Consider the following 26,404-nt stretch of genomic DNA (forward strand, 5'->3'; position numbering starts at 1 on the left):
ATGTCAGAAGCTGTAGCCTGGGATCCTGTGGATGGAAGATGGTTCGTCAACCATTGCTCTGTTTTAGGGTGGTGAGTAGGTTTATACACCAACCACCCTTCTTTTTAAGTTAATGCTAAGCCAGCTAAGAAGAGCAAAGAGGTTTTGTATCAGCCAGGTTCTAGTCAGGAGCCAGAAACCATGTCAGTTATTTTAACAAAAAATTTTCAGAGAATTTTTCGCTAGATCTGTCTAAGTAAAAAGGTGAAAAGAGAAAGCTAAGGTATCATGGAGGTAGTAACTGTGAGGAGGAGCTACCACCCACGACTGGAGCAGCTGAGATGGAATCTGGCCTCATTGTGGATGTTTGACCACTGACGGATTTCAAGCCCTGCCCACATTTTGCCTCACATCTGGACAAGCTGAAAAGAAATCCCAAGCACACCCTCTCAGCTTTCAAGATGACGTTTATGCAAACCCTGACCTTTGTAGTTGTACTGGAATCCTTACCCCTAACCACAATAAAAACCAGAGCCACTCACCCCTCCTTTTACCAAGGCAAACCAGCTGGCTTTGGTACCTGTCCTGTTGTCCCCACGGACCTTCATTATGTGAATAATAAACTTTTTCATAACCTTTTGATATGTTGTGATGTCATTAGTTTCAACATCTGAACCAGGTTGAGATGGTGGTATCATATTGATTCTACCTCCACAGGGCAAGCTACAAAGCAGGAACCAAGAGGAGTGGTTAGAATTGTTAAAACATTAGGTAGACATTGCAAGTGGACCCCTGTGGAACTGAGTTCAGACCTATGAGAAGGAGAGCACAGCCGGACTCTACTGCTGCTACCAAAAGGAATTGCCCCAGAAGGAAGAAGCATTGGGAACAGAAAGCAGTGCCCACAAAAGGCAAGAAGGAACAAGTCTCCTCTTCCTCCTATGTTAGGATTCTCCAGAGAATCAGAATCAATAGGGGGGGGGGTGTGTGTGTGTGTGTGTGTGTGTGTGTGTGTAAATAGAATAAAATTGGCTCATGTGGTCCAAAATTCGCTGAGTGTGCCAGCAGGTTGGTGTGTGTGTGTGTGTGTGTGTGTGTGTGTAAATAGAATAAAATTGGCTCATGTGGTCCAAAATTCGCTGAGTGTGCCAGCAGGTTGGATAGGGTGTGTGTGTGTGTGTGTGTGTGTGTAAATAGAATAAAATTGGCTCATGTGGTCCAAAATTCGCTGAGTGTGCCAGCAGGTTGGATAGGGTGTGTGTGTGTGTGTAAATAGAATAAAATTGGCTCATGTGGTCCAAAATTCGCTGAGTGTGCCAGCAGGTTGGAGATCCAGGAGAGCCCATATTCCAGTTCCGCCCAAAGGCTGTTTGTGGTAGAACCTGAAAGAGCTAATGTTGTGGGTGAAGTTGGTAGACAGTCTGCTAGAGTATTCTTTGTTGCCTGGGAAGGCCAGTCTGTTTTATTCCAGCATTCAACTGATTAGAACAGGCCTGTCCACATTATGGAGAGTAATCTACTTTACTCACACAGCCCACTAATTTAAATGTTAATTGCATCCAAAAAACACCCTAACAGAATAACATCTGACCAAATGTTTGTGGCCCAGACAAGCTGGCACACAAAATTAATCATCACATCGTCCAGTATTGCAGCTTCTCTCTCATACTCATTGATTGCAGAACCTAATGAAACCAGCAGGCAAAGCAGAGATGTGGATTGCAGAATTCCAATCCCATCATCACAAAGCATCTCTAGAAGGCCAGGTTTGAAGCAGAAAGACAATCTAATAAATGATGCAACTTTCCTGAATTATTTTTAAAATTCCTAGGATATTTGACTTAAAATTTTGAGACGGATAATACTTGTTGAGGAAATTTTGTGTTAAATTGTAGACAATTGGTCACTTAAAGGAGTGAATTATGTCATCAGTTGGTTTTACCCATTGACCTTGTAATAGCTGTTGACTGACCTTATCTTGCTGTAATGAACTCAGTAAAAGTCTCAGGAAGAGTTTCTTAAAATTAAGAACACAGTTAAGAGTATTCTTCATGAACATTTATTTTACAAGTTTCAATAAATAAATTAATGGCACCCCACTCCAGTACTCTTGCCTGGAAAATCCCATGGACGGCGGAGCCTGGTAGGCTGCAGCCTATGGGGTTGCTAAGAGTCGGACACGGCAGAGCAACTTCCCTTTTGCTTTTCATTTTCATGCATTGGAGAAGGAAATGGCAACCCACTCCAGTGTTCCTGCCTGGAGAATCCCAGGGACGGGGGAGCCTGGTGGGCTGCCGTCTATGGCGTCGCACAGAGTCGGACACGACTGAAGCGACTTAGCAGCAGCAGCAGCAGCAGTGACTTTAACAAAACGCAACACAGAATCCACATTTGCCTCAAATGGAGCAGTGACCTGGATAAGACCCCAGCAGAGCACAGGGGAAACCAGCCAGTGGAGTCCTAGAGCCAATTAAAGAGGCAAGGATGCCTCCATTTACATTCATGGTTGAGCTATCTTTGTTGCCCAAATGACCTGGGAGCACATCAGTTCATGCCCTTCACTATTAAATCTGTATAAGATAGCTAAGTTAAGGAGAATGTGTGCATCTAGGTGTACTGTTTAAGATTAACAGGATATTGATGTGGTTTCAATAGGTGGTTCCTATTGGTGTGAATTAAAGAATCTGATAAATATATTGAATAGAGGTAGAAAAAATTGGTCTAAGATATTTTCCCTCTGCAACTTAAGATTTGAATGAGAGCAGAAAACAGACTGCCTTCAGATACATCATTGTGGCTTATTTAAAATGGCCATGGAAGATTCTCCCTTGGTGAGAGTCAGTCCAAGGAGTCATTATGTGTACAGAACAATACTAAATACTGACCTCAGCAACCCAAGAGAAATACGCTTTTAGATTCATGCAGACATTTCCACATAATAGTTGGACACATGAATCTTATTCATATAGAAGTATAAAGTTGTTGGGAAAATCCACAGGTTTTCCTTCTTGGTCTGTTTACAATTAATTATATACATTTAAATTTTCTATCATCAGACCCACAGCTGAGAAGCTTGTTCTGTCAAGGTGCAGTCTAATGTGAACATAAGCAGGAACTTTTATGTCTTAAGGCTGATTCATGTGAATGTATGGCAAAAACCACCACAATATTGTAAAGTAATTAGCCTCCAATTAAATGTTTTTTAAAAAGTCATGTGAGGAAAAAAAAAAAGAAGTTACGTATAAGAAGGTCTGGCCTGTGCGCGGGAGTCCACGTGGGCGCTGGTGCAGCCAGGAACCGCGCGGGTTGCCATGGTGGAGCTGCAGCAGCTGTGGGTGCAGGAGGCAGTGGACTCCACGGTGAGGTGTCTGGAGAGGGAAAATATCCAGAAGGTGCAGAGCCTCATGTTCTGGTGCAGCGCCGGCTGTTGCGAAGACAGCCAGGCGTCCGTGTAGCAAGTGCACCAGTGCATTGAGCACTGCCATGCATCTCTGGCTCAAGCCCAGGCCCTGGTGACCAGCGAGTTGGAGAAGTTCCAGGACCGCCTGGCCCGGAGCACTCTATGTATTGCAGTGACAAAGTCAGAGATTCAATAGATGTGAGGAGTAAGGAGCTGCAGGTGGAGCGGCGGCTGGAGACCTGCGTGACCAAGTGAACCTCATCCCAACCTTGACCAGGAAGATCAAGGAGTCTCTCTCAGCCATTGGGAAATAGCTGTCTGCTAGTGGCCATCCAGGGGTGAGGGCAGGAATCGATTTAAAAAGAGGAATGGGGATTTGGGTCTTTTAAGGAAAGTTGATGAATGAGGAAATTAAGGATGGCAGCAAGTCTAAGGCCTGTGTTTCTTTGCTCTGAACGCTGGTTCCTTTGTGTTTCAATCCTAGAAAGTGAAATGGAAAAAAACGGTGCTAAAATTTGGGTCACTGATAGCTTAGGAGGTTTTTTGTGAGCCTGAATTTCATGTGGCAAGTGCTTCTCTTGGCAACAGGGAGGGTCCCTTGTACCAAATCAGGGCCCTTCAAGGTACCAGATTCTCTTACTGCATAGATACCAAGAGGCTGGCAGGTTCATCTAACCTGCTTATGGTCTAGTGGAGTATAAGAAGAGGTGTTTCTATTTGTTGCCCACCTGCTGTTTACCAGAAGGATCACTACACCTTTTCCCACAAATTAATAAAACTCATGCAGTCACTAATTTAGAAAGGGACAGGGGGCTTCTAGGGATTTTGTTTTGCTTGGTTTTGTTTTATAGACAAGGGCATGACTTTAAAAGATGTAAAGTTGGGAGAGGAAGTTTGGATAAAAACTTTGAAAGGGTCCCTGCAGATAGTCATTTCTGACCAAGATGTGGCTGTGTATTTCTTAATATTTTCACACTGCATCTTTCAGCCTGGAGACCCTGCAAAAATATAAGAAGTGGTATCACATTGGTAAGGGAAGCAAGTGTTCCCTTTCATTGGCAGCCACGGTGAGTCCTGGGGCAGCCTGCAGCAAAGTCAGGCAAGTGACAATGCAATCCTACAGTGACACTCACCCTTGAAGGGAAACGGGATTTTGACTGTGTTATATGCTCATATTCAGGAATGAACAGTGAAAGAGGAACTGTTGGCTGCTTAATTAAGAAGGTTGTGAAGTACAGGCTTTGGAAAAATCTGGTTTTCATGAAACAGAATGAAAGCCAAAACCCAGTGTTGCTTACTTTGCCCCGAAATAACAGAGCTTTACTGAGACACTTCCCTGGCAACAAGAAAGTCAAGGGAGGAAAAGTAAACAATTTAGGGGTGAGCTTTAGCTCCTTTAGAGCGATAAAGGGACTGCCCTCCGTTACCAAATACCACTTTTACCAGGGCCTTTGCTACATGCATCATTCTTGCCCAGTTCTGGCACCTTATTTTGATAAGGACCTTATCTTTTTACCGACTTATTACTTAATAATATTGTCTGTTTGCTGTTTCAAGACTGTGATATATTTTCCTAGTGGTTTGGTTTTAAAAATAAATAAGACTTAATTTTCTTCCAAAAAAAAAAAAGAAGAAGAAAGTCTAGTTGGAGTCCTGAAACCAAGCTCGGTGGCTGCAATATCATCAGAAGGAGCTATCTCGGGTAAGTAGAAAGTCTCATTACTATGATTTTACCTGTATGAGCTGGATTGTAGAGGAATGTTCCAAGTGGTAAGCCTTAGTTGCTAGTGCTAGAGTAATCCAGTGTCCAATAACAGTTGGTGTCTTCCTGTCTTCAGATGTCTTGTTCACACACTACGAAGCTTCAGTCCTGGGATGACTTTTCACTTATCGTTGGTCACAGTAGTTGGAGTAATCATTCATTTGTTCATTCATTCATTCATGGAATGTTTTTTAAAAATTGAGTCAACATTGGTTTATAGCATAAGTTTCATGTGTTCAGCACTGTAATTCTACTTTTATATACACTGCAGTGTGCTCACCACCAAAAGTCTAGTTTTGATCCACCATACAGTTGATCGCTTTTACCCTTTTCACCCTTACCCTCTGATAACCACCAGCTTGTTCTTTGTATCTGTTTTTACACTTGATCTTAGCCAAAAGGCCGAGAAGCGATTGTATCTGTTTTTATTCTTGTCTTTTTATATTTCGTGTATGAATAAAATTGTATTTTGTTTTTCTCCATCTGACTTATTTCACTTGGTGTAATACCCTTAAAGTCCATTCTGTCACAGATGACAAGATTTCATCTTTTTATGACTGAATAATATTTCCATTGTATATATACACCACATCTTTATCCTTTGTCCACATCTTTATATATATATATACAGCACATCCTTGTGTTGATGGGTACTTCAGTTGTTTCCTCATCTTGCTTATTGTATATGCTGTGGCAATGAACATAGGGTGCATTTTATCTTTTCAAAATTATATTTCCATATTCTTTGGATAAGTCCTCAGAAGCAGAAGAACTGGATCATGTGGTAATTCTAATAATATACTGAGGAATTGCCGTATTGTTTTCCATAGTGGCTGCACCAACTTACTTTCCCATGAACAATATATGATTCTTTCTTTCCTACATTCTCTCCAACACATTTCTTTTTCTTTTTGACTGCACCTCACGTGCAGAACTTCCCTGACCAGAGATCAAACCTGCACTCCTTGCAGTGGAAGCAAAGAGTCTTAAGCATCTATTTTTCTGCCAATACCATGCTGTTTTGATTACTAGCCTTCTAGTAAAATCTGACATCAGCGATTGTGACACCTGCATCTTTGTTCTTTTTTCTCAGGACTGCTTTGGCTATCTGGATCTTTTGTGGTTTCATACAGATGTTAGGATTTTTTTTAATTCTACCTCTGTGAAAAATATTGGGATTTTGATAGGGATTGCATTGAATCTGTAGATTTCCTTAGGTAATATGGACGTTTTAACAATGTTACTTCTTCCAAGCAATAAGCATGACATATTTTTCCATTTCTTTGTGTCTTCAATTTCTTTCAACAGTATCTTATAGTTTTCAGTTTTTTACTCCTTGGTTAAATTTATTCCTAGGGATATTTTATTTTATTTTTTTGTTGTGATTGTAAATGAAATTGCTTTCTTAATGTGTCTTTTTGCTGGTTCATTGTTACTGTACAAAAATGCAACAGGTTTTTACATATTAATTTGTACCTTGCAACTTTACTGTATTTTTAAAAAATGCTTTATTTATTTACTTATGGCTGCGCTGGGTCTCTACTGCTGCACATAGCCTTTGTCTAGTTGTGGCGAGTGGGGGTTGCTCTCTATTGTGGTATGTGGGCTTTGCAGTGTGGTGGCTTCCCTTGTTGCAGATCAGGGTCTCTAGAGCTAGCAGGCTTCAGTAGTTGTGGCGTATGGGCTTAGTTGCCCCTCGGCATGTGGAGTCTTCCCAGACCAGGGATTGAACCTGTGTCCCTTGCATTGGCAGGCGGATTCTTAACCACTGGACTACCAGGGAAGGCCTTGTATTTGTTTATATTTTTTAGTAGGTTTTTTCGTGTGTAATGGAGTCTTCAGTGTTTTCTATATACAAAATCATGGTATCAGCAAATAGTGAAAGTTTTACTTGTTTCTTTTCAAGTTGAGTGCCTTTTCCCTCTTTTCCTTGCCTAATTGCCCTGGCTAGGACTTCCAATGCCATGTTAAAAAGAATGGTGAGAGTAGGCCCTTGTCTTATTCCTGATCTTAGAGGGATAATTCTCAGTTTTTCACCATTGAATATGATATTTGATATGATTTTAGTTTTCTTAAGTTTACTGAATAACTTCTTGTGTCCTAACACATGGTCTATTCTTGAGAATGTTCCATGTGCACTTGAGAAGAATGTATTCTGCAGCTTTTGGATGGAATGTTTTATATATAGTTTTAGGTCTGTTTGGTTCCATGTTTCACTTAAGGCCAATGTTTCCCTGTTGATATTCTGTCTGAAGTATCTATCCATTGATGTAAGTGACGTGTATAAGTCCCTTACAATTACTGTGTTGCTGTCAATTTCCCCTTTCCTGCCTTTAAACAATTATATTATTAATTGTTTCATATTTTTTGGTGTTTCCATGTTATGTGCCTATATATTAATACATGTTGTGCCTTTTTGATGAATCATGCCTTTGATCATTATATTTGCCTCTCGTTAACCTTGTATGGTTTGAAGTCTATTTTGTCTGAGGTGAGTACGGCCACACTTTTTATTTTGGCTGCCATTTGCTTGGAGTATGCCATTCTTTCACATTGAGCCTACATTTATCTCTAGAGCTGAGTTTCTTGGGAGCACCATATAATGGGATCTTGTTTTTCAATCCGTCTAGCCACCCTGTCTTTTGGTTGGTGAATTTAATTCACCTAAAATTTAGGATAATTACTGATATATGAAGACTGATGACTGCCATTTTATCTTTTGTTTTTTTGGTTGCTTTATATTTCTGTTGTTTCTTCTCCCTTGTGTTTCTGTTTCCAACTCTCTCAAAGATTCCATATGCCATTGGTGTGGCAGAGACCACTGAATGTTCCCTATGTTTTGGATTCCTTTCCAATAGTAGAAGGCTTCGCTCTTTATAGGACCACTGAAATGAAAGACTCTAGGTCCCAGCCTTTTTTTTTCAGTGAATATCTTCATCATTTTCCTAATCATATCTTTTTTTTGAAACAGAAAATACATAGGAGCACAAAGACTGACACACTGGGTGTTATTTTTTTAATTGCCTAAAATAATTACATGTATATATAACGATAAAAAGAATTGAAGAAAGCCTCCAAAATTAGATTTTGAGAAAATTTTAAAGATCAAACCAGGTCATGATTTATGTCAGGCTGGAGGCCTCTGAGGATCCTGTGTAGCATCCTGTGAGTGAGGCTAACAACCTGGAAGATGACTTTCTCGGGGCTGAAGGATGTCAGCTTCAGGGACAAATCATGGAAGTAGGAAAGCCCCTGCGCTGGGAGAGTGCCTTGTGGGGAGGGGAATGTAGCGGGCAGTGGCTGAGGGGGTGGTGTGGATGGCTTGCAGAGCGGAGGAGGCCCTGTATCTGGCAGCGATGGAGGTCTGTTGAGAGTAACAGGCCCCTGGTCAGCACCTGGAGAGTAGCCAGGGCTCTTTGGGCCACTTTTTCTTGGAGAGGCAGCAGCAGGGGGTGACGCTGGACCCCATGTCTGTGTAGGGACAATAGGTGGGCCTCTGGGACAGGGGGCAACCACATCCCCAGCCCCACATCCAGATGGCGGTTCACATGTCAGGTTCAGCAGACAAGCAGGAGACAGTGCCGGAGGATCTGTCTTCCACGTGGGGTAGGTGACTTGTGCTGTGACTTCATTTACCCACATAAATGTGGGTAGAGGCCTGTTCTTTGACCCCACCTGACTTCTAGACATCTACAGGAGGGGAGAGAAAACCTCGGTGAGTTCTCCATCAGTGGGCAATGGAGGGATCCACCCCTCACTTGGCAAGGAACCCCATGGTCCCTGGGCTTCGATGAACTAACCCCATGCCCCGTGGGAGTACAGCTTTTAAGAAGCTTTTCCAGGAACAAGAAAGGTCTCCTAAACTGTCCAAAGTTTATTTTTAGGTTTGATCAGAGCTTCAGTCCAATGTATCCAAGTCCACTCCTGGTCTAAATAAGTGACACCCTTGTTTGCCAAAGGCTGTTTCCTATGCATTTGTGAGTTCTATTTCTTTTAGGAGGTATGAAGTGACCATCCTTCCTGGTCACTGAAAGCCCTTACCTTCTAGGTTGGAGTAGGTTTCAAGATCTGAGCAGCTATTCAGCTGTTAGACGCTGGGTGAAAAAGGTGGGTCCAATTGAGGGGCAATGAGAAGACTTTGGGCCTGGGACTAGAATGCTACGTGGGTTCGAAAGCCATGTTCAGTGGGCTTGAGGGGAGGAGGACTTCAAAGGAAAGAACCAGGAGGAAGAGTTGCTGAAGTCTGGTCATCCCCTCCCTGCCCCACGGCCATCTCCTTTTATTCTCTGGCACCTGGCGTTTATGACATCAAGGTCTTCAGTCAGTCATAGCGCTCACCCTGTGCTGTCACGTGGACCCTCCAAGGCAATTTGTGGAGGAAAGCACCTTTGCTACCAGTGTAAATATATACCTCTCTGTTTTTGCTGGTTAATGTGCCTGGGCAAGGGCAATTGTTTTAGTCCTGTGAACTTATAATTTCTGGGAAATTTAGTTTTGAGGAGCAGTCTTTATTTTTAAGGGTGAATTTATTTCTGCAATCTTTAAAAATATGAACATTTTGTAAATATGTCTTTTTGAAAAAAAAAAGAAAAAGAAAAGAAAACTAGATCTATGCAAGGGAATTGCTAACAACAGGATTTAAGTGTATGCTGAAAGGACTGAGAATTAGCAGAATAGTTTGGTGACAAAAAAGGAACCTCTACTAATGTAGTCATTTAAAAAGACTGTATTAGGGTTGTCCAGAGAAATGGAGCCAACAACATGTGTGTATGTGTGTGTGTATGTGTAGAGAGAGAGTGTGTGTTATTATAAGGAATTGGCTTACATTATTATGAAAGCTGAGAAGTCCAGACTCAGGAGAGCTGCTACTGAAGTTCCAGTCTAAGTTGGAGGCCAAAGGCACAAGAAGACTGACATTACAGGCTGAAGACAGTCATGAGAGCTTTTTTTTTTTCCTTCAGGTCTTCAATGGATTGGATGAGGCCTACTTTCCACTAAGTTATAGAATGGAATATAATGGAAACATATTTAACTAATGAAACCAGTATAAGAAATATAGGAAGTTTGAACCATGAGAAATTTAATTTTGGTCTTAGACAAACCAAAATATTGTGTTAACATGTTTTTAAATGATAAATTAGTGAAGACTGAATCATATCAGATTTTCTTTCTTTTTTTTTTTTTTAGCAGATTTTCTTTTAAATTAATTTCTTATTATTTCATAATAGTTACAAAGGCTATTAGGTAAATATACTTTTTTTCCTCCCTAGATTACTGGTTTATTATAGGATATAAGCCAGGAACAGCCAGATGGAAGAGACTCACACGGTAACATCCATGCCCTGTCTGAATGACCAACGTGCCAGCATTTCCATGTGTCCACCAGCCCGGAAACTCCCAAGTATACTTTCCAATGTTCATAAATAGAAATACTTTAGTAACATTTCTTTCCTTTTTCTTATTTAGACAATTTTGGCTTCATCCAACCTAAATGTTCATAGAGTATATATATAACATCCGAATGCATTTTTTGATAAGTAAATCCTTCACATATTCAGGAGAGGGAAAAGAGATAAAGTGTGACAGGAAAAAATAAGAGGGAATTGACTTTAGATAGATAGCTAATTATTCTTCTCTGTAAGGAAAGAGGAAAAATTTAGACATGCACATACACAAAAAAGAGTGTCTGATTCTGACATAATTTGGTCCTTGAAATTTTTTTCCCTCCTTCATGGGGCATGTGGGATCTTCGTTTCCTGACCAGGGATCAAACCCATGCCCCCGATATTGGGAACTCAGCATCTTAACCACTGGACTGCCAGGAAGTCCCTGGTCCTTGAAAATTAAATTAGCCAAAAGATATTTGAAGCCAGCACTTAATAATTCCTGATGTATGGAAAGGAAGGAAGCGATGCGTCCTGCTTGAAAAAAAATGATGTGTTGCTCCAGCAAACAAGCCACCATGGGGAACAGGTCTAGTTCTCAGGGAGCTGAGGCCGCAGAGAAAGTTTGGGTCCAAGGGTGAGCCACGCCCAGCTGAGTAGGGAGTAGATCTGTGAGAAATTTCTAGCCTGGCATCCACTATGCTAACATGAACTAACCCTGCCAGGGGAGGACACACCCCCTTGTCTATAGGCTTGTATCCTAGAGAAAACAGATGCTGCTTTGTGGAGCCATGCAGGGGAGCTGGCACAAGTTGGCAACTCGGGGAAAGGCAAGGGCAGGTGTCAGGGACACCTCTAGGTTGGGATCTCAGGTGCTATGGCAGAGGGGTCCGGAGGAGGGGTGAGGTGTGTGTATGGCTTTGCTGGAAAGAGTTGAGGTTACTAGGTAGAATCTGGGCTGGGATAGGGTGGGAAGCACTTTACACAATAATAAGGTTGCTAGGAGCCCCCAGTCTTCTACGGCCCTTTCTCTCTGAAGCTCCCTCCATAGGCTCCTCCCTCCAGCACCTTCTGACAGGTGAGCTTCAAATCCTTCACACCTTTTTAGCTACCTAGCTCCTGGCCAGCCCCTACCTGTTCAAACCATTGTGCCCTTGCTACAAACAACCCTGATTCTGGGAATCCTGCCGAGTGTGCTGACTTCTCCACGGCCTTGTGGACCACTGGGGAAGGTGGAGAAATCCTCTCTGCCTGAGGGCAAATCAGAGCTTCACATAGGATGTAGGTGTCAGAATCTTGAGAGCTCCTTGACATTCTAGGTAGTGTAACTTGATGTTTCTCAGGGGTGACAGTCCCTGTCCATTCTAATGAAAGTGAAGCAATTATCAATCTTGAAAGAAGGAAAGAGGAATCTCCAGACTGGCCAAGAGGCCCACACCAAGGCAGGCTTACCCTGAGCTCAGAAAGAATCAGCTTTGAAGCCTCCCTCTTGCAGTGTTCCTGGAAAAGTGTTCCCATGGTGTGTGAGTTTGTTGTCGCAGTAACAAATGACCACAAATTTAGCTGCTTGGAACAAGAGCCATTTACTATCTCACAGAGCCTGAGACTGCCAAGTGTTGCTTGTTCCTCTGCTTAGGGTCTCACAAGACTGCCATCAAGGTTTTTGTCTATCCTTGGCTCTTACCTGGAGACTCTGAGGAAAATCCACTTCTAGGCTCATTCATTTTGTTGACAGAGTTGACTTCCTTCTCACGGTCTTCACTCGGTCCTGCCGTCATCAAGCCAGCGATGGCAGTAGAATCCTTCTCATACTTAGTTTGTCTTCTACTTCTTCTGTTCTATCTCTCTGACCCCAGTGAGAAAAAGTTCTCTATGTTTCAGAAAGCCCAAGTGATTCGGTTGGGGCACCCAGGTGATACAGGATAGTATGCCCTAGATTTAGGTCCATCATTTTAATTACATCTGCAAAGTTCCCTTGGCCAGATAATAAAACATATTCATATTCAGGTTCCAAAGACTAGGGCAAGGACATCTTTAGGGGGCCTTTTCACTGACTACACATGGTCATGTGTTTGTAAAATTTGTAAGAGTGATTTTTTTTGGTGTCTTTGTAGAAGGTCCAGCATTCTCCGTTTTCCTGTTAATCTAAGACAGCGTTTTTGAAGCTGTCATTCTTTAATCATTGTTGCTTCCTTTATAAAATGAGTTTCAGGAATGGCAATGAGCATTTTCTTAAAAGATTATGGGGGAACTCAGTTGCATAGAAAATATCAGAGACCATGGCACACAACCACTGACATTTCATGAAACTGTTAGTATTCATTCACACACAAGCACATGCATTCACACAAACACACACACACAAGCGTATCTGAACTAGATAAAGATGTAAAGTATACTTAAAAAAATTTTATTTTTACTGATTTATTTTTGACTGCACTAGGTCTTCGTTGCTGTGGGCTTTCTCTAGTTGTGGTGACCGGGGGCTACTCTTCATTGCAGTGCATGGGCTTCTCATTGCTGTGACTTCTCTTGGTGCAGGGCACAAGCTCAGTAGCTGTGGCTTGCAGGTTTAGTTGCCCTGCAGCATATGGGATCTTCCAGGACCAAGGATTGAAACTGTGTCCCCTGAATTGGCAGGCGGATTCTTAACCACTGGACCAGGAAAGCCCCTAAAGTATACTTTTTAGTATACTTTTAAAATGTTAAAATTTGAAAAGGTAATTAAGAAACAAAAGAACCTAGGAAAGTCCCTGTGGTCCAGTGGTTAGGGCTCTGTGCTTTCATTGCTAGGCAGGAGTTCAATCCTTGGTCTGGGGATTAAGATCCCATAAGACCCACGGGTACTACCAAGAAAAAAAAAAAGTTTCTAGAATTCATTGGAGCCTCCAGGTAGGTCTATTCTTGGTCCTGGGAAGATTTCTGGAGCATCTTGGATGACAGAGGGCTAGCACAGGTGGTTTATAGAAGCGCAGTGGCCGATGGTTCCCTTTGAATCAGTGGGTGGAGCCCTCCGTCCTCAGGATGGAAGACTGAGGACGCTCCTGTGTTGTCTCTATTTTCTCCCCTGTAGCTATGTCAAAGAGTCGATTTGGACACGGGAAGAAAACTCAAGATACATTTTTCTGGATAAACGAGGTAACTGGAGAAATCACCTACCCCCAGAAGACAGACGCACCTGCAACGTCGCCAGCTCCTCTCCAGAAGCCGGAAGAGGGACCCAGATCTCAGCGCGGGGCCGTGCAGGGTGCTCCTCCCAGCACCCAGGACGCGGCCAGCACACTTGCGCAGAACGCCTCCCCTCCACCCGCTCCTAAAGCTGCCCTGAAAGACGTTGGCTCCCGAAACTCCTTCCCAGCTCCGCCGCCCTATCTCCCGGCCAAAGATGGAGCCCCGAGCCCTTTGCCGTTCTCTGCAGTTCCTGTCACCATCTCACCGCCAGGAGGCGCTCTGCCACCGTTCAGCCCCCTTGGGCCAGCCCTTCTGCCGCAAGCCTCTGCCTTCCCTCCCAGCCCTTCTGCCCCCTGGGGCTTCACCTGCAAGCTGAAAAACATCCTTTCTGGGAATAACCGATTTTCCTTTTGAGCCTGAGCAAATACGCCTGACCACGCCCTCTAAGCACCTTGCTGAACCATTGTCGCCTGGCACCAGTACGCCCAGACCGGCCTGCCTCCCCTAGAGGCACTCAGGACCCTTGGCAGAGTTCTTACAAGAATATGCCCGGTGCTTTCAAACCCCATATAAATTTAACTTAGATTTTGACACATATTTTTTTTTTTAAGAACTCCCTTTACCTCTCAAGACATCTTGGTATTTTTAACTCTTTGGGATTCAAGAATTTGGTTCTGCTGTCAGCAGCAGAGTAATATGCCTAGTTCCCAGCCAGAGCCTGAAGGATCCCGGCCTTGGCTGAGATAGGAACAAGCAGGGCTGAGTGGGACTCGGAGGCCTGGTGTCTTTGGGCACAATCTAGGGCCACCCTGGCTTCAGGGCTGCATTGAGGACCAGCCTGGGCTCTGATCAGGAAGGGGTTAGAACTGGATCTGGATGGGGGGTGGAGGGCAGCCTGGGGCCAGGGATACTTTGGGCAGAGAGCCTCCCTAGTTGGAATAGGGGCTGGGCAATGCTCTGGTGGGACAGTGGGCAGCCTCTTGGCCCTCCCAGAAGTGGAGTGACTCCTGCCTCCTGATGTGATCATGCTGGGCAGGAGGTGGCAAGTGGAGGTTCTGAAACACCTTATCCCAGCCTGAGGACTCCAGGAAACCCCGGTTCTCTGGGCTGGAGAATAAAGGCCTGGAACCCAGCCTTGATCTCTGGCCAATGTCCCTCTGACACTGCCAGAACCCCACCTCTCTTGCCCTCAGTTTCCCTCCCTGCGTGACGTCTGCAGGTCTGCTCAACTGCACAGTCTGTGACTGTGTCCCCAGAAGCCAGGACTGGGTGAGGCCCCCAGGACACGGAGGGCCTGGAGGTCAGGCCTCACGTAGGGTCAGCTGGTGCCAAGGGCATGGCCGAGCGTGGCAGAGGGCAGGGGCCATGAGCTCCACAGGGTTGGGAGAGGGGATGACCAGTGTACACTCTCCAGGGTCCCTGATGGATGGCCTTGACAAAGATCTCATTGTCATGGTTAGAGGTGCTGGCTTCTCAGGCAGAGTTGTTGTGGCCAGGCCCCTAGTCCTGACTTTGCAGGAGCTCCTTAGCCTCACTCTATCTAGCCCCCAAGAGTCCCAGTAAGTGTCCCAGGGATGCCCAGAGAAGTTCAAGCTCAGCCTGGGGCAGGGACCAGGGCTCCATCTACACCAGCAGAGTCCCCAGGGGAACAGTAACTGTTACACATCCTGTGGACAAACCACCCAGAGCCCTTGGAGCATAGCATGGCTTGGTCTTCTGCCTCATGACCTGGCAGGGCCTCTTCTGCTGACCGCGTTCATGTGACAAAAGCTTGACAGAAATTTCCTGTCCAGGTTGGCCTGACTGTCCATAGGGTCTCTAATCTGGAAAGTTAGCCAGCAATGAGTGTAACACTTATCCCCACACCTCTCCAAGCAAGTGGCTAACTGCAAGGGCTCTGCAGTTAACAAGACCACATACTTCACCCAAGGTCTGCACTATAGGCTAGTGTGTGTGCATGCACGTGCACACACACGTACGTTAGGGGACATGAAATGGGGGAAGGAAAAATAGAGATCTGTGGGTGGAGCAGTTCACAGGTGGTCCAGTGGTTAGGACTCCACACTTCCACAGCGGGGGGTACAGGTTCGATCCCTGGTCAGGAAACTAAGATTCAGCAACATGATAAAAAAAAAAAAATCTGTGGGTGGTTCTCAAGTCAGAGTGGAGTGACGATCACACAGCTGTGAAGGCAGGGGCTTCTAGTTTCTATTTCCTTGTTACAGTGATCTGCATTTCTACTGATGGCTTTTCTTAAATCCTTAATTCCATAGAGGAGGACCTCTATGACCTCCTTTTTCATCTCGGGGTCTCTGAGATCAGAGAGGTCTCTTTCATCATTTGTTCTTTCAGGGAAATTCTCTTGTTCTTTTAATCAGTTTGGTTCTTAATTTCTTCCTTTTCCTTACTTCTTGTCTCTCTGAATTTAGGAGCAACAGTTATCTACTCTGGTCTTGAAGGGCTGTTTTTATGTGGGCCTGTCTGTGCGTAGCCTGCATGAGTCTAATATTTTTGGTGTGAGCGCTGTTTTTTAGCATGTCTGCGGGTCGCATCTTTCCTCAGTGTGTGCTAGCCTTTATCCCCCGGATAGGAGGTGTGGTTGTGGTTGGTGGTACAATGACCGGAGCCTGCCCTGGGTGTAGAGTGGGGCCTCCTTTTTGCTCTGTGATTGTCACGGCCCTGTTTGGGAGCAGGATCTGCCTCTTACTTGTTAGGATAGAAGCCTCCAGGTCTGGTTCTAAGCTGTGGTGTGAGGGAGGTGGGGCTGGGAGTCAGTGAGTGAGTCAGACTGTTTGCAACCCCATGGACTGTAGCCCACCAGGCTCCTCCATCCATGGAATTTCCCAGGCAAGAATACTGGAGTAGATTGCCATTCCCTTCTCCAAGGATCTATCTTCCTGACCCAGGGCTCGAACCCCTGTCTCCTGCACTGCAGGCAGACTCTTTAACCATCTGAGCCTACTGAGAGAGGAGCTGCAGAATATTGCTCTGCGGGATGTGTCCCCTGGGAAGGGTCTCCACAGTGTCGCCCATCACCCGCTGTGCGCGCTCACAAACTACACTGTTGTTGGCGCTGCCCTCAGCCCTGCCTCCTTCGTGGGACTGCCCGTTCTCACTCATGGGAACGCTGACAGTCGGCCCAGGTGTTTCTCAGGCACTGTGCTTGCAAAGCCGCAGGTGCAGAACCGCTCAAGTCTGGCACCGGACCCGCTGTGGGAGCTGCGGAACAAGCCCAGACCCTGCTCGCCTCTGGGTGCGCGCCCGCAAAGCCCGCTGGTGCTAGTGTGGGACGCGCCCCAGCATGGGAGCACCAGGAATGCACTCAGATGTCCCACAGCCGCGGTGCTGACAAAGCCAAACAGCCCCTGGGAACTGGCTCAGATTTCAGGCCCGCCTCCACGTGTGGGCAGCCTGCCGGCTCGAGTGCTCCCAGAGCTGCTGGCAGCAGAGCGGAGTCCACTGGGAGCACACAGCGTGAGGCTGATGTGGTGGGAACGCGCCCCTCTCTTCGCACGTGTTAACAGTGAAGCTCCTAGGGCGGACTCGGGCTCTGTCCTGTGCACCCCCAATTGTGGCCCAGACCACATTCTAGTGTCAGCAGGCAGCGAGCCCCATCTGTCTGCTGATGCTTGAGTTCCCGCACCTCAACCCCCATGTGCACCAGTAGACGCGTGACTTGGGTTGGGGAGTGCAGCGCGGTGGCCAGGACCGCCTGCTGGTCCGTCTCTCTGTCCTGCCTGCCACAAGCCGGCTGTTCTGCCCTCCTCTAAGCCTCTGAGACTCCTTCGCAGTCCCAGCTGATCTCCCTGCCAGTGAAGAGGCTTCCCAGAGTGAGGGAACCTTTCCTCTTCCACCGCTTCCTCCGAGGGGTGCAAGTCCTGTCCTTGCTTCCCCCTTCGTTCATCCTGCTTGCTCTTTGAGGTGCAGATAAAGTGAGTTCCCAGCGCCACTGTCTACATGGATGGCATGGCGCCTCTCTGTCACACCTTCTGACGCCTTCCTGCTGTTTGTCCTGCTCACCCGGAAACCCTGCCTTGTGCCTGCTGACACCTGGCCTAGGCCAGTGCCTGAGGTAGAGACAGAAAGAAAAACTGACCTCCTCCCAAAAACTGAGGGTGAAATCCAATGGCTCCCTCCCGTATGGCCACGCCCTGTGCTAGGCCGGTTTCCCCGGCATGGGCTGCCGTGCTGGACTTTGGGGCAGAGCGATATACAGATGTTGCTTCCAGAACGACACTTGTAGCCACTGGTGGGGCCCCGGGCCGGGTAAAGTCAGCCCTGGCCCCCGCTGACCTGTGTGCACCTTTGTGGCCAGGACTGACACGACTGACCCCAAGGCTGTCCACCCTCACAGGACCAGCGAATGGCTGGACGTGTGGGGGTCCTGCCAACGCCTGGTGCTGACCTGGGGGTGGACGCTCCCAGAGCTGGGGGTGCTCCCGCCTGCGCGGACGCCTCACAGCCCTTGGGTGCCTGGGTTCTAATCCCACCTCTCCTGCCTGCTGCAGACCGAAGGGCCTGGCGCCAAGTCTTCACCCTGCAGTTTCCCCATATGAAACATGTCAGCTTAGAGAAAAAAGTCCCTGAAGTGCTCTGTAACGGGGAAGGGTTTGGAGTGACCAGTAGAACCAGGTGGCAGTAGCTGGGATGTAGCGGGGAAGAGGGTCCCCTGGTGTCAACTCAGGTCTGCTCTGTCTGGCCATTCCAGGGTCAGGCTCACTCAGGGTGAGGAGGAGCACCAGGAACATGCCCTGGGCCTCCCTTCACAGATGGGGAGACTGAGGCCAAGGGTTAGCAGTTTCCAAAGGTGAGCTGGCTCCCGAGGCAGCCATGGTTCCTCTTGCCCAACTGTCCACGCCTCAAGGCCCGCAGCCCTCTCATGACTCAGGGAGGCTGCCTGGAGGAGGAGGATTTGAGGAGAGGAAGACGCAGGGCCTCGGGAGACCCGTCCTGTGGACAGTCATGCCTCTGAATGAACACTTCCCTGATGGGACGGCCCGGGCAGAGGGTCACCCCTGGACGAGCTCGGGACTCGGGTCCCTCTGGAGAGCTGAGGATTCAAGGTTAGAGGGGTCTGATCCTGTCCTAGCTTTCTGTGGCGGGAGAGAATTTTCCAGAACTTTGTTAGACTGGGAGAAGTCGTCAAACAGGCATAAACAGGCAACGATTTTTTGGTAAATTCCTTTATGTTGAAATGGTTGTAAACCATTAATGAATAATGAGAAAGCAATGATCTGGTTAACGTATTATTTATTATGTAACAGTTCTGAGACAAAGTGCAATTCAAAACATATTACTGAGGATTCTGTATTAGTTGATCTTAGAAATGGCATAATCCAAACTTATTTTTCCAATTTTTTTTTTTTTGTCTTTGGCCATGCAGTTTGCTAGATCTTAGCTCCCCAACCAGGGATCGAACCTGTGCCCTCAGTGGTGAAAGCAGAGTCCTAACCACTGTACCACCACTGAAGTCCCTCCAGTAAATCTTGTGTAACCTCTGAAGAATGTTTCACTCCCATTATTTGGTTCTGGAAAACTTTCACAGGCAGCAACATTTTTACATTAGGAAAAAAAAAAAGTACAGTTGTTAGGCACAGGTTAAAAGGGGTGGTATGCACGAACTATACTAAATACAAATCAATACTTATTCACACACACATTTGTACTTTAACCATTCAAATAATCAATTTTAGATAAATTTAAAACATGCTTCTAGAATCAATTTTAACATCTCTTTGCCTTTCTATTTCTATTGCCTTTATTTCTTCAGTGGTAAGAGCCTCAAAAATGGGTGTTACAGACCTGGATTCACCTTGTCCTTTTGAGAAATAAGCAGAAGAGGTTTGGGATCTGGTAAAAAAAATATTATCCTAAGGGAAATATCTGCAGAGGAGCCTGTGTCTACAGAGCTTGGGGCTGGGTTATGGGTTCAGCGAAGTCCACACAACTGTGGACAGGAGGTGACTCAGGTGTTTTAATCTGTGTTCTAATCACTGGAAGACCAGGGTTGAGAGGGGTGACAGATCCTGAGTGGTCTGAATCATTTTAAACTGGACCCTACTTGGTGGTACTCTTTGATAAACAAGGATTTTTCTGGATAGTGTTTGTCCATGAAAACAAATCAATCACCTCATTCAATGATTCAAAAAAAAATTCACTGTCTCTTAGTTACAGGCTACCGACAGAGTATCTTAACGGGTAGGAAAACTTTATTTTTAACAAACTTTGTATTTTGTACTGGGGTAAAGCCGATTAACAATGTTGTGATAGTTTCAGGTGAACGGTGAAGGGACTCAGTCACACATATACATGTACCTATTGAAAACTTTAAATCCTCTGTCATTGGATGTGCTTTCACAAATGGTTGCAGATGGCTTGTGATAATGTCAATATCATATATTCATTCAATGGCTTTTTCCCATCTACTCTGTCTTTAGGCAAAATTTGGTTCATGAATTTGTGCTACCCAGGTCACCTGTTTTGGACTCAGACGGTGCATAATTGGCTGCAAAGTACAGGTATGTGTATTGATACCATGTGATATAACCATAAAGTTGCCTATTGAATTGCTGCATGTGGAAATGAGTTCCAAGACTTCAGAGCTATACTGAATGAGACCTGTTTATACTTACCAGTGTTCACTCATATTAAAAAAAAAAAAAAAGAAAAAAAATATATCTCTTTCACCCGGTAGAATCCTCCATTTTAATACCACTACAAATATGTTCTTTCTATCATCTTTTCTGCCAGTTCTGACAATTAGATAAACACTATCTGGGGGGGGGGGGGGGGGGTGGGAATAAGAAAGCATTGGCAGGTAAAACCTTTTAAAAACAAGTTTCCTAATAGAAATTAATTTAAAAAGTCTACTTCCAAAGCAGCAATTAGAAACTCTGTTCCTGTAACATGTAAATAATACTGTTATATCAAGTTGTGGATTTTAAATAAGTGTAATAGTTTCTTTTCTCTTTAAAATATAATATAGATTTCTGTGTTACTTAATGGCTTCCCCATTCTTCCAGTTCCAAGGAATACAAAGGTCTCCATCCTGCATGACAGAGTAGAAATGTGAGACACAGAGGTGCATCCCTTGTAGGTAAGGCAGCGACTGTTCTAGAAGTCTCTTACAGCAGTCCACCATCTGTATACTGGAAACGCTGGGCTCCTTGTAAAACTTTCCCAGGGAGAATTTCTTCGTGGAAGCCTGCATCAATTTGTTTTCAATGACCTTCAACCTGTTATGTCAAAAACAAAACATATGATTGCTACAAGCTATAACCAAATAAAACAACATAAAATGTAAGAACCATTTTTTGTATATTGGGCTGTTATTTTCTACTCTCAACACTGAAAATGGTCCCATTTTTGTTTTTTTAAATATTTACTTATTTGACTGCACTGGGTCTCAGGTGCAGCATGTGGGATCTTGTTCCCCAACCAGGGGTCGAACCTGGGCCCCCTGCATTGACGGCACACAGTCTCAGCCAGTGGGCCACCAGGAAATTCCCATTTCTTAAAAAAAATTTTTGGAGTGTACTTGATTTACAACATTGTGTTTGCAGTAGCTATAGGGGGCAACTAAACTGAGTTATACATACACTTCTATCTACTCTTTTTTGGATTATTTCCCCATATAGCTTATGACAAAGAGTGTTGAGTATTTTGCTCCACATTAGGTCCTTGTTGATTATATAAATTAGTGTGTATATCTTAATCCTAACCACCTAATTTATCCTCTCTCTTACCTTTCCCCTTTTACCATAACTTTATATTCCAGGTCTATGAGTCTGTTTTGTAAATTAGTTTTTTGGTATCAATTTTTAGATTCCACCTGTAAGTGACAGCCTATGATACTTGTCTTTGTCTCTCTGACTTACTTCACTTTCTCTGATCATCTCTAGGTCATCCATGTTGCTGCAGATGGCATTATTTCATTGTCTTTTATGCCTGAGTAATATTCCATTGCTACATGTACTGTGTCTTCTTTACCCATTCCTCTATTGATGGGACATTTTGGTGGCTTCCGTGTTTTGGCTATTGTAGACAGTGCTGCAATGAACGCTGGGGTGCATTCATTCCTTTTCGAAGGACGGTTTTCTCTGGATACATAGGTTTCTTCTGGGTGATTCCAGGAGTGGCATTGCTGCTTCATATGCTAGCTCTAGTTTTACTTTTTAAAGAACCTCCATACTGTTCTCCACAGCGGCTGTTACCAATTTCCATTCCCACCCATGGTGGAGGAGGTTTCCTTTTACTCCACATTTTCTCCAGCATTTATGGTTTGTAGGTTTTTTGATGATGGCCATTCTGACAGGTGCAAGGAGATACCTTGTTGTAGTTTTGAGTTGCTTTTCTCTAGTATTTCACGATGTTCAGCATCTTTTCATGTACTTTTTTTCTTAAACAGTTTGAGATTGGCTTCTTGAAAGTCTGCCCTGTTTTGACATCTCTTTCAACTACCTACTGCAAGGACATTTCTTGAAGGCAGGTGTCATTTACAGCCCTGCAGGCCTTGTGAATATTAAGTGTCCATCAGCTCTGGTTGGAAGCTGTTGTTATGAGAAGTGGCCACACAAGGCAGCAGCATTTTTTCATGCCCAATTCTGCTTCCCTGGGCAACCAGAGCCCTAGAAGTTGTGTTCCTAGGTTCTAAATTGGAGTGGAAAGTCCCTGAACCAACACGGAAGGGCTTGTGTCCCATTAGTTTTTCCCCTTACCTATCACCCTCCAAACAAATCTTATCCCCAGCAAATCGCTGATGCTGAGGCTGCTGTCATGTAGGTGGAGCGACTCTAAGGAAGGAGCTTGGAAGTGGAAACCCCAGCACCAGGCGACATGGAGACAGGGTGACTTTGCAAAGCTCCTCCAGCACGGAGCCGTCCAGTATTTGTGGGCGACAGGAGGCTTCGTGTGGGTGGAGGAGGGCCAGCCTGGATCTGAAGATTGAGGTCCCACGCACAGAGGACTAGGCCCTCCGGATCCTGGGAAGGGCTTATTTACTTACACATCCTCCCACCTCCCTCAGCCAGGAGACAGTCCACCCTTGGAACCCGTACCTGCTCAGGCCCCTCAGATGTGACACCAGCATAGCCCATCAGGATAGAGGGGTCGAGAATAGGCATTTGTATTTTCTCTTATCATGGAATTCGTATTTTCTACTGGAGTATAGTTTATTTACACTATACAGGATGTGTTTCTTTTCTGTCACACAAGGTGATTCAGTTTCACACACACATACACCTTGTTCTTTTTTGGGTTCTTTTCCCATACAGGTTGTTACTGAGTGCTGAGCAGAGTTCCCCGTGCTGCACAGAAGGTGTGTGTTAACGATCTGTTTTATATGTATACTAACGTACACGTTAACTCCAGCCTCAGCCCCACCCTTCTGAATACCTGAATACTTTTAAATATTTGACTAGGTTAGAATGGTAAGACAGGAAGAGAGAGGGCTAAGAGTACTCACTCTTCTTTTCTCTTCGTGTTCTCTCTTGCCTGTTGGGCTTTGGTGAGAATAAACCACTGGAGGTTTGCTGGATCACAAAGGATTGGGATGTTAAAATGCCCGAGTTCATGCAAGCTTGGGGCATATCTGTCACTGTAATAAAGTATACATAAAAGAAAAATCAGCCATCTCTCCATCCCCTGTTCCATCCCTGAAGGAATGGTTTTATTAGTCTGATTAATGGAAAAGGAATTCATTAAGAAAATCCACTTTAAAGATACAGCGCCCCAAAGAGACACATTTTATCAGGATGACCATATCCTTCCTGTGACCTTCCTCATCTGTAAGATGGTGAGGTTCTGAGAGCTAAAGAGAGAGAATGCATTTAAGTTCCAAGCACAGTGCCTGAAATGCACACTGCTGACTTCACACTAGTTTAATCCTATAGAGTTTTCCACAGGACTGATTTGCCCTGGAAGTGGCCATGTATTTCCAGAATGTTTGAGAAACTCAATCTTTCTAATCCTCTCATGTTGACTTTTCTCATGTGTAAAAAGTGTTGCCAATGGAGGCAGTAACATTTCTTTCTTTAACTTCTAAGAATCACACACGGAAATACAAAACAATTTCATGCAATACATTTACAACTGGTGTGAGTAAATGAATCAAAGTAATTGTTTTAGATACAAACCTGTTAAGGATCATTTGTAAACCACGCAGACTTCGAGGGTGAAAAGGTATTCGACTTTTCAAGAGTCTATTATAGAACACGTCAAGAAGAGAGTAATATTCTTCAAGTGTCAACACTGGCTGTAATTCTTCAATATAAACAACTTGGATGCCACCGAGAAGATAGCTTATTTGGTCCTCCAAATGTGTCAGTCTCCTCTGCAGGTCAAAATAACTTGGTAATCTTTCAAAAAGCTACAGTATTTAAAAAAGGAAAAGGAAGGAATATTTAGTTTTGTTACTTTAAGAGTCCAAATTTAGGACTCCAATCAATGGTATGAGAAATTCTAACAGGAAAATTTTTTTCCTCTAGGGAAAGTTCAAGTAAGTGATAAGAAAAAGACTATGGAATGCTGGAAATATTAATATTCAAAACAAACCACTGTAAATCTTAGGGACTTTTAGATAGGAACTGAAGGGATTGCAAAAGAAAAGAAATATGTTTCAAATAAAAATAAATCCTAAGTACTAATATGCAAATATTCAAGTAGAAATCTTAGTTTAGACAAATTAAATGGTATAATGAAGGTATAATGAAATAAATTCTATGTATTGCAACTCCAAGTCTGTTTCTTCAGAATTTACTTTAGTTCAACTAAATTCACTTATGAAGGATCTGTAAGTGAATTAAAGCACCAAAATGGGCCCTTGGAGTGTAGAGATTAAAAGTTTGTGTCCCTGTTTGCCAGGGGCTCATGGTCAGGGTTCAGGGAAACAAAACAGGAATCAGAATTCAGCATAACAAATGCCACATTAGGGTGAAGGGACGGGAGAGTCAAGCAAAGGTTCCTAAGGACATCTGATGTGACCAATAAAAGATAAAGAGGATTTAGAGAAGGTTAGATGTGTTGCTAATTACTGGAGAAATGCAAATCCTCACTATTACAATGAGGTATCACCTCACACCGGCCAGAATGGCCACCATCAGAAAGTCTACAAATAACAAGTGCTGGAGAGGGTGTGCAGAAAAGGGAACCCTCCTACACTGTTGGTGGGAATGTAACTTGGTGCATGCAGCCATTATGGAAAACATCATGGAAATTCCTTCAAAAACTATAAAAAAGATACATGTACCCCAGTGTTCATAGCAGCAGTACTTATGACAGACAAGATATATAAACAACCTAAATGTCTATATTGACAGATGAATGAATAAAGAAGATATGGTGTGTATATATATATATATATATATATATATATACACAGTGGGATATTATTTGGCCACAGTAAAGAATGAAATAATGCCATTGGCAGCAACAAGGATGGAGCTAGAGATGATTATGCTAAGTGAAGTAAGTCAGACAAATACCATATGGCATCACTTATATGTGGGATCAATAATATGATGGAAATAAACTTATTTATGAAGCAGAAACAGACTCTCAGACATAGAAGATAAACAAGAGTTTGTCTAAGGAAAAGGAGGTAAGGGAGGATACATTAGCAGTTTGGGGTTAGTATGATAAACTGCTACATAAAATATCAACAAAGTCCTGTTTGGCACAGGGAACTATATTCAGTATCCTGTAATAAACCATAATGAGAAAGAATATGAAAAAGAATACATATATGTATATATAACTGAACCACTTTCCTGTATGCCAGAAACTAACACAATATTGTAAATCAACTGTATTTCAATTAAAAAAAAAAAAGAGCAGAGAAGGTCAGTTGCATGTGGGAAAGTTTCAGGAGAAGAAAAAAGCATGTGCAAACTCAGAAGCATCACGAGGATCCCCTCTGCTACACTTCCATAGCCACCAACACCTCTGCTCCCCCAAACTCCTGACCCCTGGCCACCACTGATCTGTTCTTTAATTTTATTGTTTGAAGAATGTTATATAAATGGCATCATATAGCATGTAATCTTGTGAGATTGACTTTTTTCATATCGCACAATGCCCCTGAGATCCACCCAAGATCTTGACTGTATCAGCAGTTCATTCCTTATTGCTGATTGACGTTCTGTTGCATGGATGTGCTGCAGTTTGTGTTTGCTATCATAAACATTTATGTACAGTTTTTGTGTGAACATACCTTTTCATTTCTCTAGTATAAATGCCTAAGAGGAAGAGGGCAGCTGCCAAACCACATGGTAAGCATGTGTTTATTAGTATTGTAAGAAACTGCCGGACTCGTTTCCAGAGTGCCCGTGCCCTTTCACATGCTCAACAGGAATGGACGAGGGACCCGGTTTCTCTGCATCCTTGCCAGCATGTGGCGGTCATTATTTTTCATTTTGGCCAGTCTGACAGGTGAGCAGTGGTATCTCATTGTAGTTTTAATGTGCATTTCTCTATGGTTTTTTATGAGCTTATTTGTCATCTGTATGTCTTCTTCTGTGACATGTGTGTTCATGTCTTCGGCCCATTTTCTAACTGAACTGTTGTTTTTTTTTAATCTATTGAGTTTTGAGAGTTCTTTATATATTTAGATACAAAAGGTTAGGGTTGGACTTTGTCAGATAGGTGGTTTGTAAATATCTTCTATCAGATATTTGATATGAACAGATATGTCACAGAAGACATATGGATGGC

The 26,404-nt window shown here is 44.1% G+C and overlaps 3 protein-coding genes and 1 pseudogene across 7 annotated transcripts in view; 2 read left to right on the forward strand and 2 right to left on the reverse strand.

Moving 5' to 3' along the window:
* Positions 1 to 2,264: 2,264 nt before the first annotated feature.
* Positions 2,265 to 10,449, forward strand: LOC122425129 (annotated as a pseudogene).
* Positions 8,247 to 13,782, reverse strand: LOC122424384 (proline-rich receptor-like protein kinase PERK9). The gene is made up of 3 exons (XM_043442130.1): positions 13,704 to 13,782; positions 12,210 to 12,371; positions 8,247 to 8,831 (listed from the first exon to the last, which is right to left on the reverse strand). Exons 2-3 carry the CDS (start codon positions 12,243 to 12,245, stop codon positions 8,247 to 8,249), a joined length of 621 nt encoding a protein of 206 aa, XP_043298065.1. The 5' UTR covers positions 12,246 to 12,371; positions 13,704 to 13,782.
* C22H3orf86 (chromosome 22 C3orf86 homolog) lies at positions 13,283 to 14,110 on the forward strand. Its single transcript, XM_043442131.1, has one exon. It carries the CDS (start codon positions 13,601 to 13,603, stop codon positions 14,108 to 14,110), a length of 510 nt encoding a protein of 169 aa, XP_043298066.1. The 5' UTR covers positions 13,283 to 13,600.
* A 4,819-nt stretch (positions 14,111 to 18,929) lies between these two features.
* TCAIM (T cell activation inhibitor, mitochondrial) overlaps positions 18,930 to 26,404 on the reverse strand; it is a 36,416-nt gene continuing 28,941 nt past the window's right edge. For all 5 annotated transcript variants that reach the window (XM_043443071.1, XM_043443070.1, XM_043443068.1 and 2 more), the window contains exons 9-11: positions 23,830 to 24,062; positions 23,160 to 23,291; positions 18,930 to 20,931 (exon numbers count right to left, since the gene is read on the reverse strand). In XM_043443071.1, coding sequence (XP_043299006.1) covers positions 20,691 to 20,931; positions 23,160 to 23,291; positions 23,830 to 24,062 — 606 coding nt within the window. In that variant the 3' untranslated portion in view covers positions 18,930 to 20,690. The remainder of the gene's footprint in view (positions 20,932 to 23,159; positions 23,292 to 23,829; positions 24,063 to 26,404) is intronic.

The sequence above is a fragment of the Cervus canadensis genome, chromosome 22, assembly GCF_019320065.1.
Source record: "Cervus canadensis isolate Bull #8, Minnesota chromosome 22, ASM1932006v1, whole genome shotgun sequence".
Classification (NCBI taxonomy): domain Eukaryota; kingdom Metazoa; phylum Chordata; class Mammalia; order Artiodactyla; family Cervidae; genus Cervus; species Cervus canadensis.

Coding starts and splice junctions, on each gene's coding strand:
- LOC122424384 (XM_043442130.1), bottom strand. CDS start 12,245: ATGAGCCTAGAAGTGGATTTTCCTCAGAGTCTCCAG. Junction 8,832..12,209: donor ATTTTCCTCAGAGTCTCCAG/GTAAGAGCCAAG, acceptor CCCCTCCTGTAG/ATGTCTAGAAGTCAGGTGGG.
- C22H3orf86 (XM_043442131.1), top strand. CDS start 13,601: ATGTCAAAGAGTCGATTTGGACACGGGAAGAAAACTCAAGATACATTT.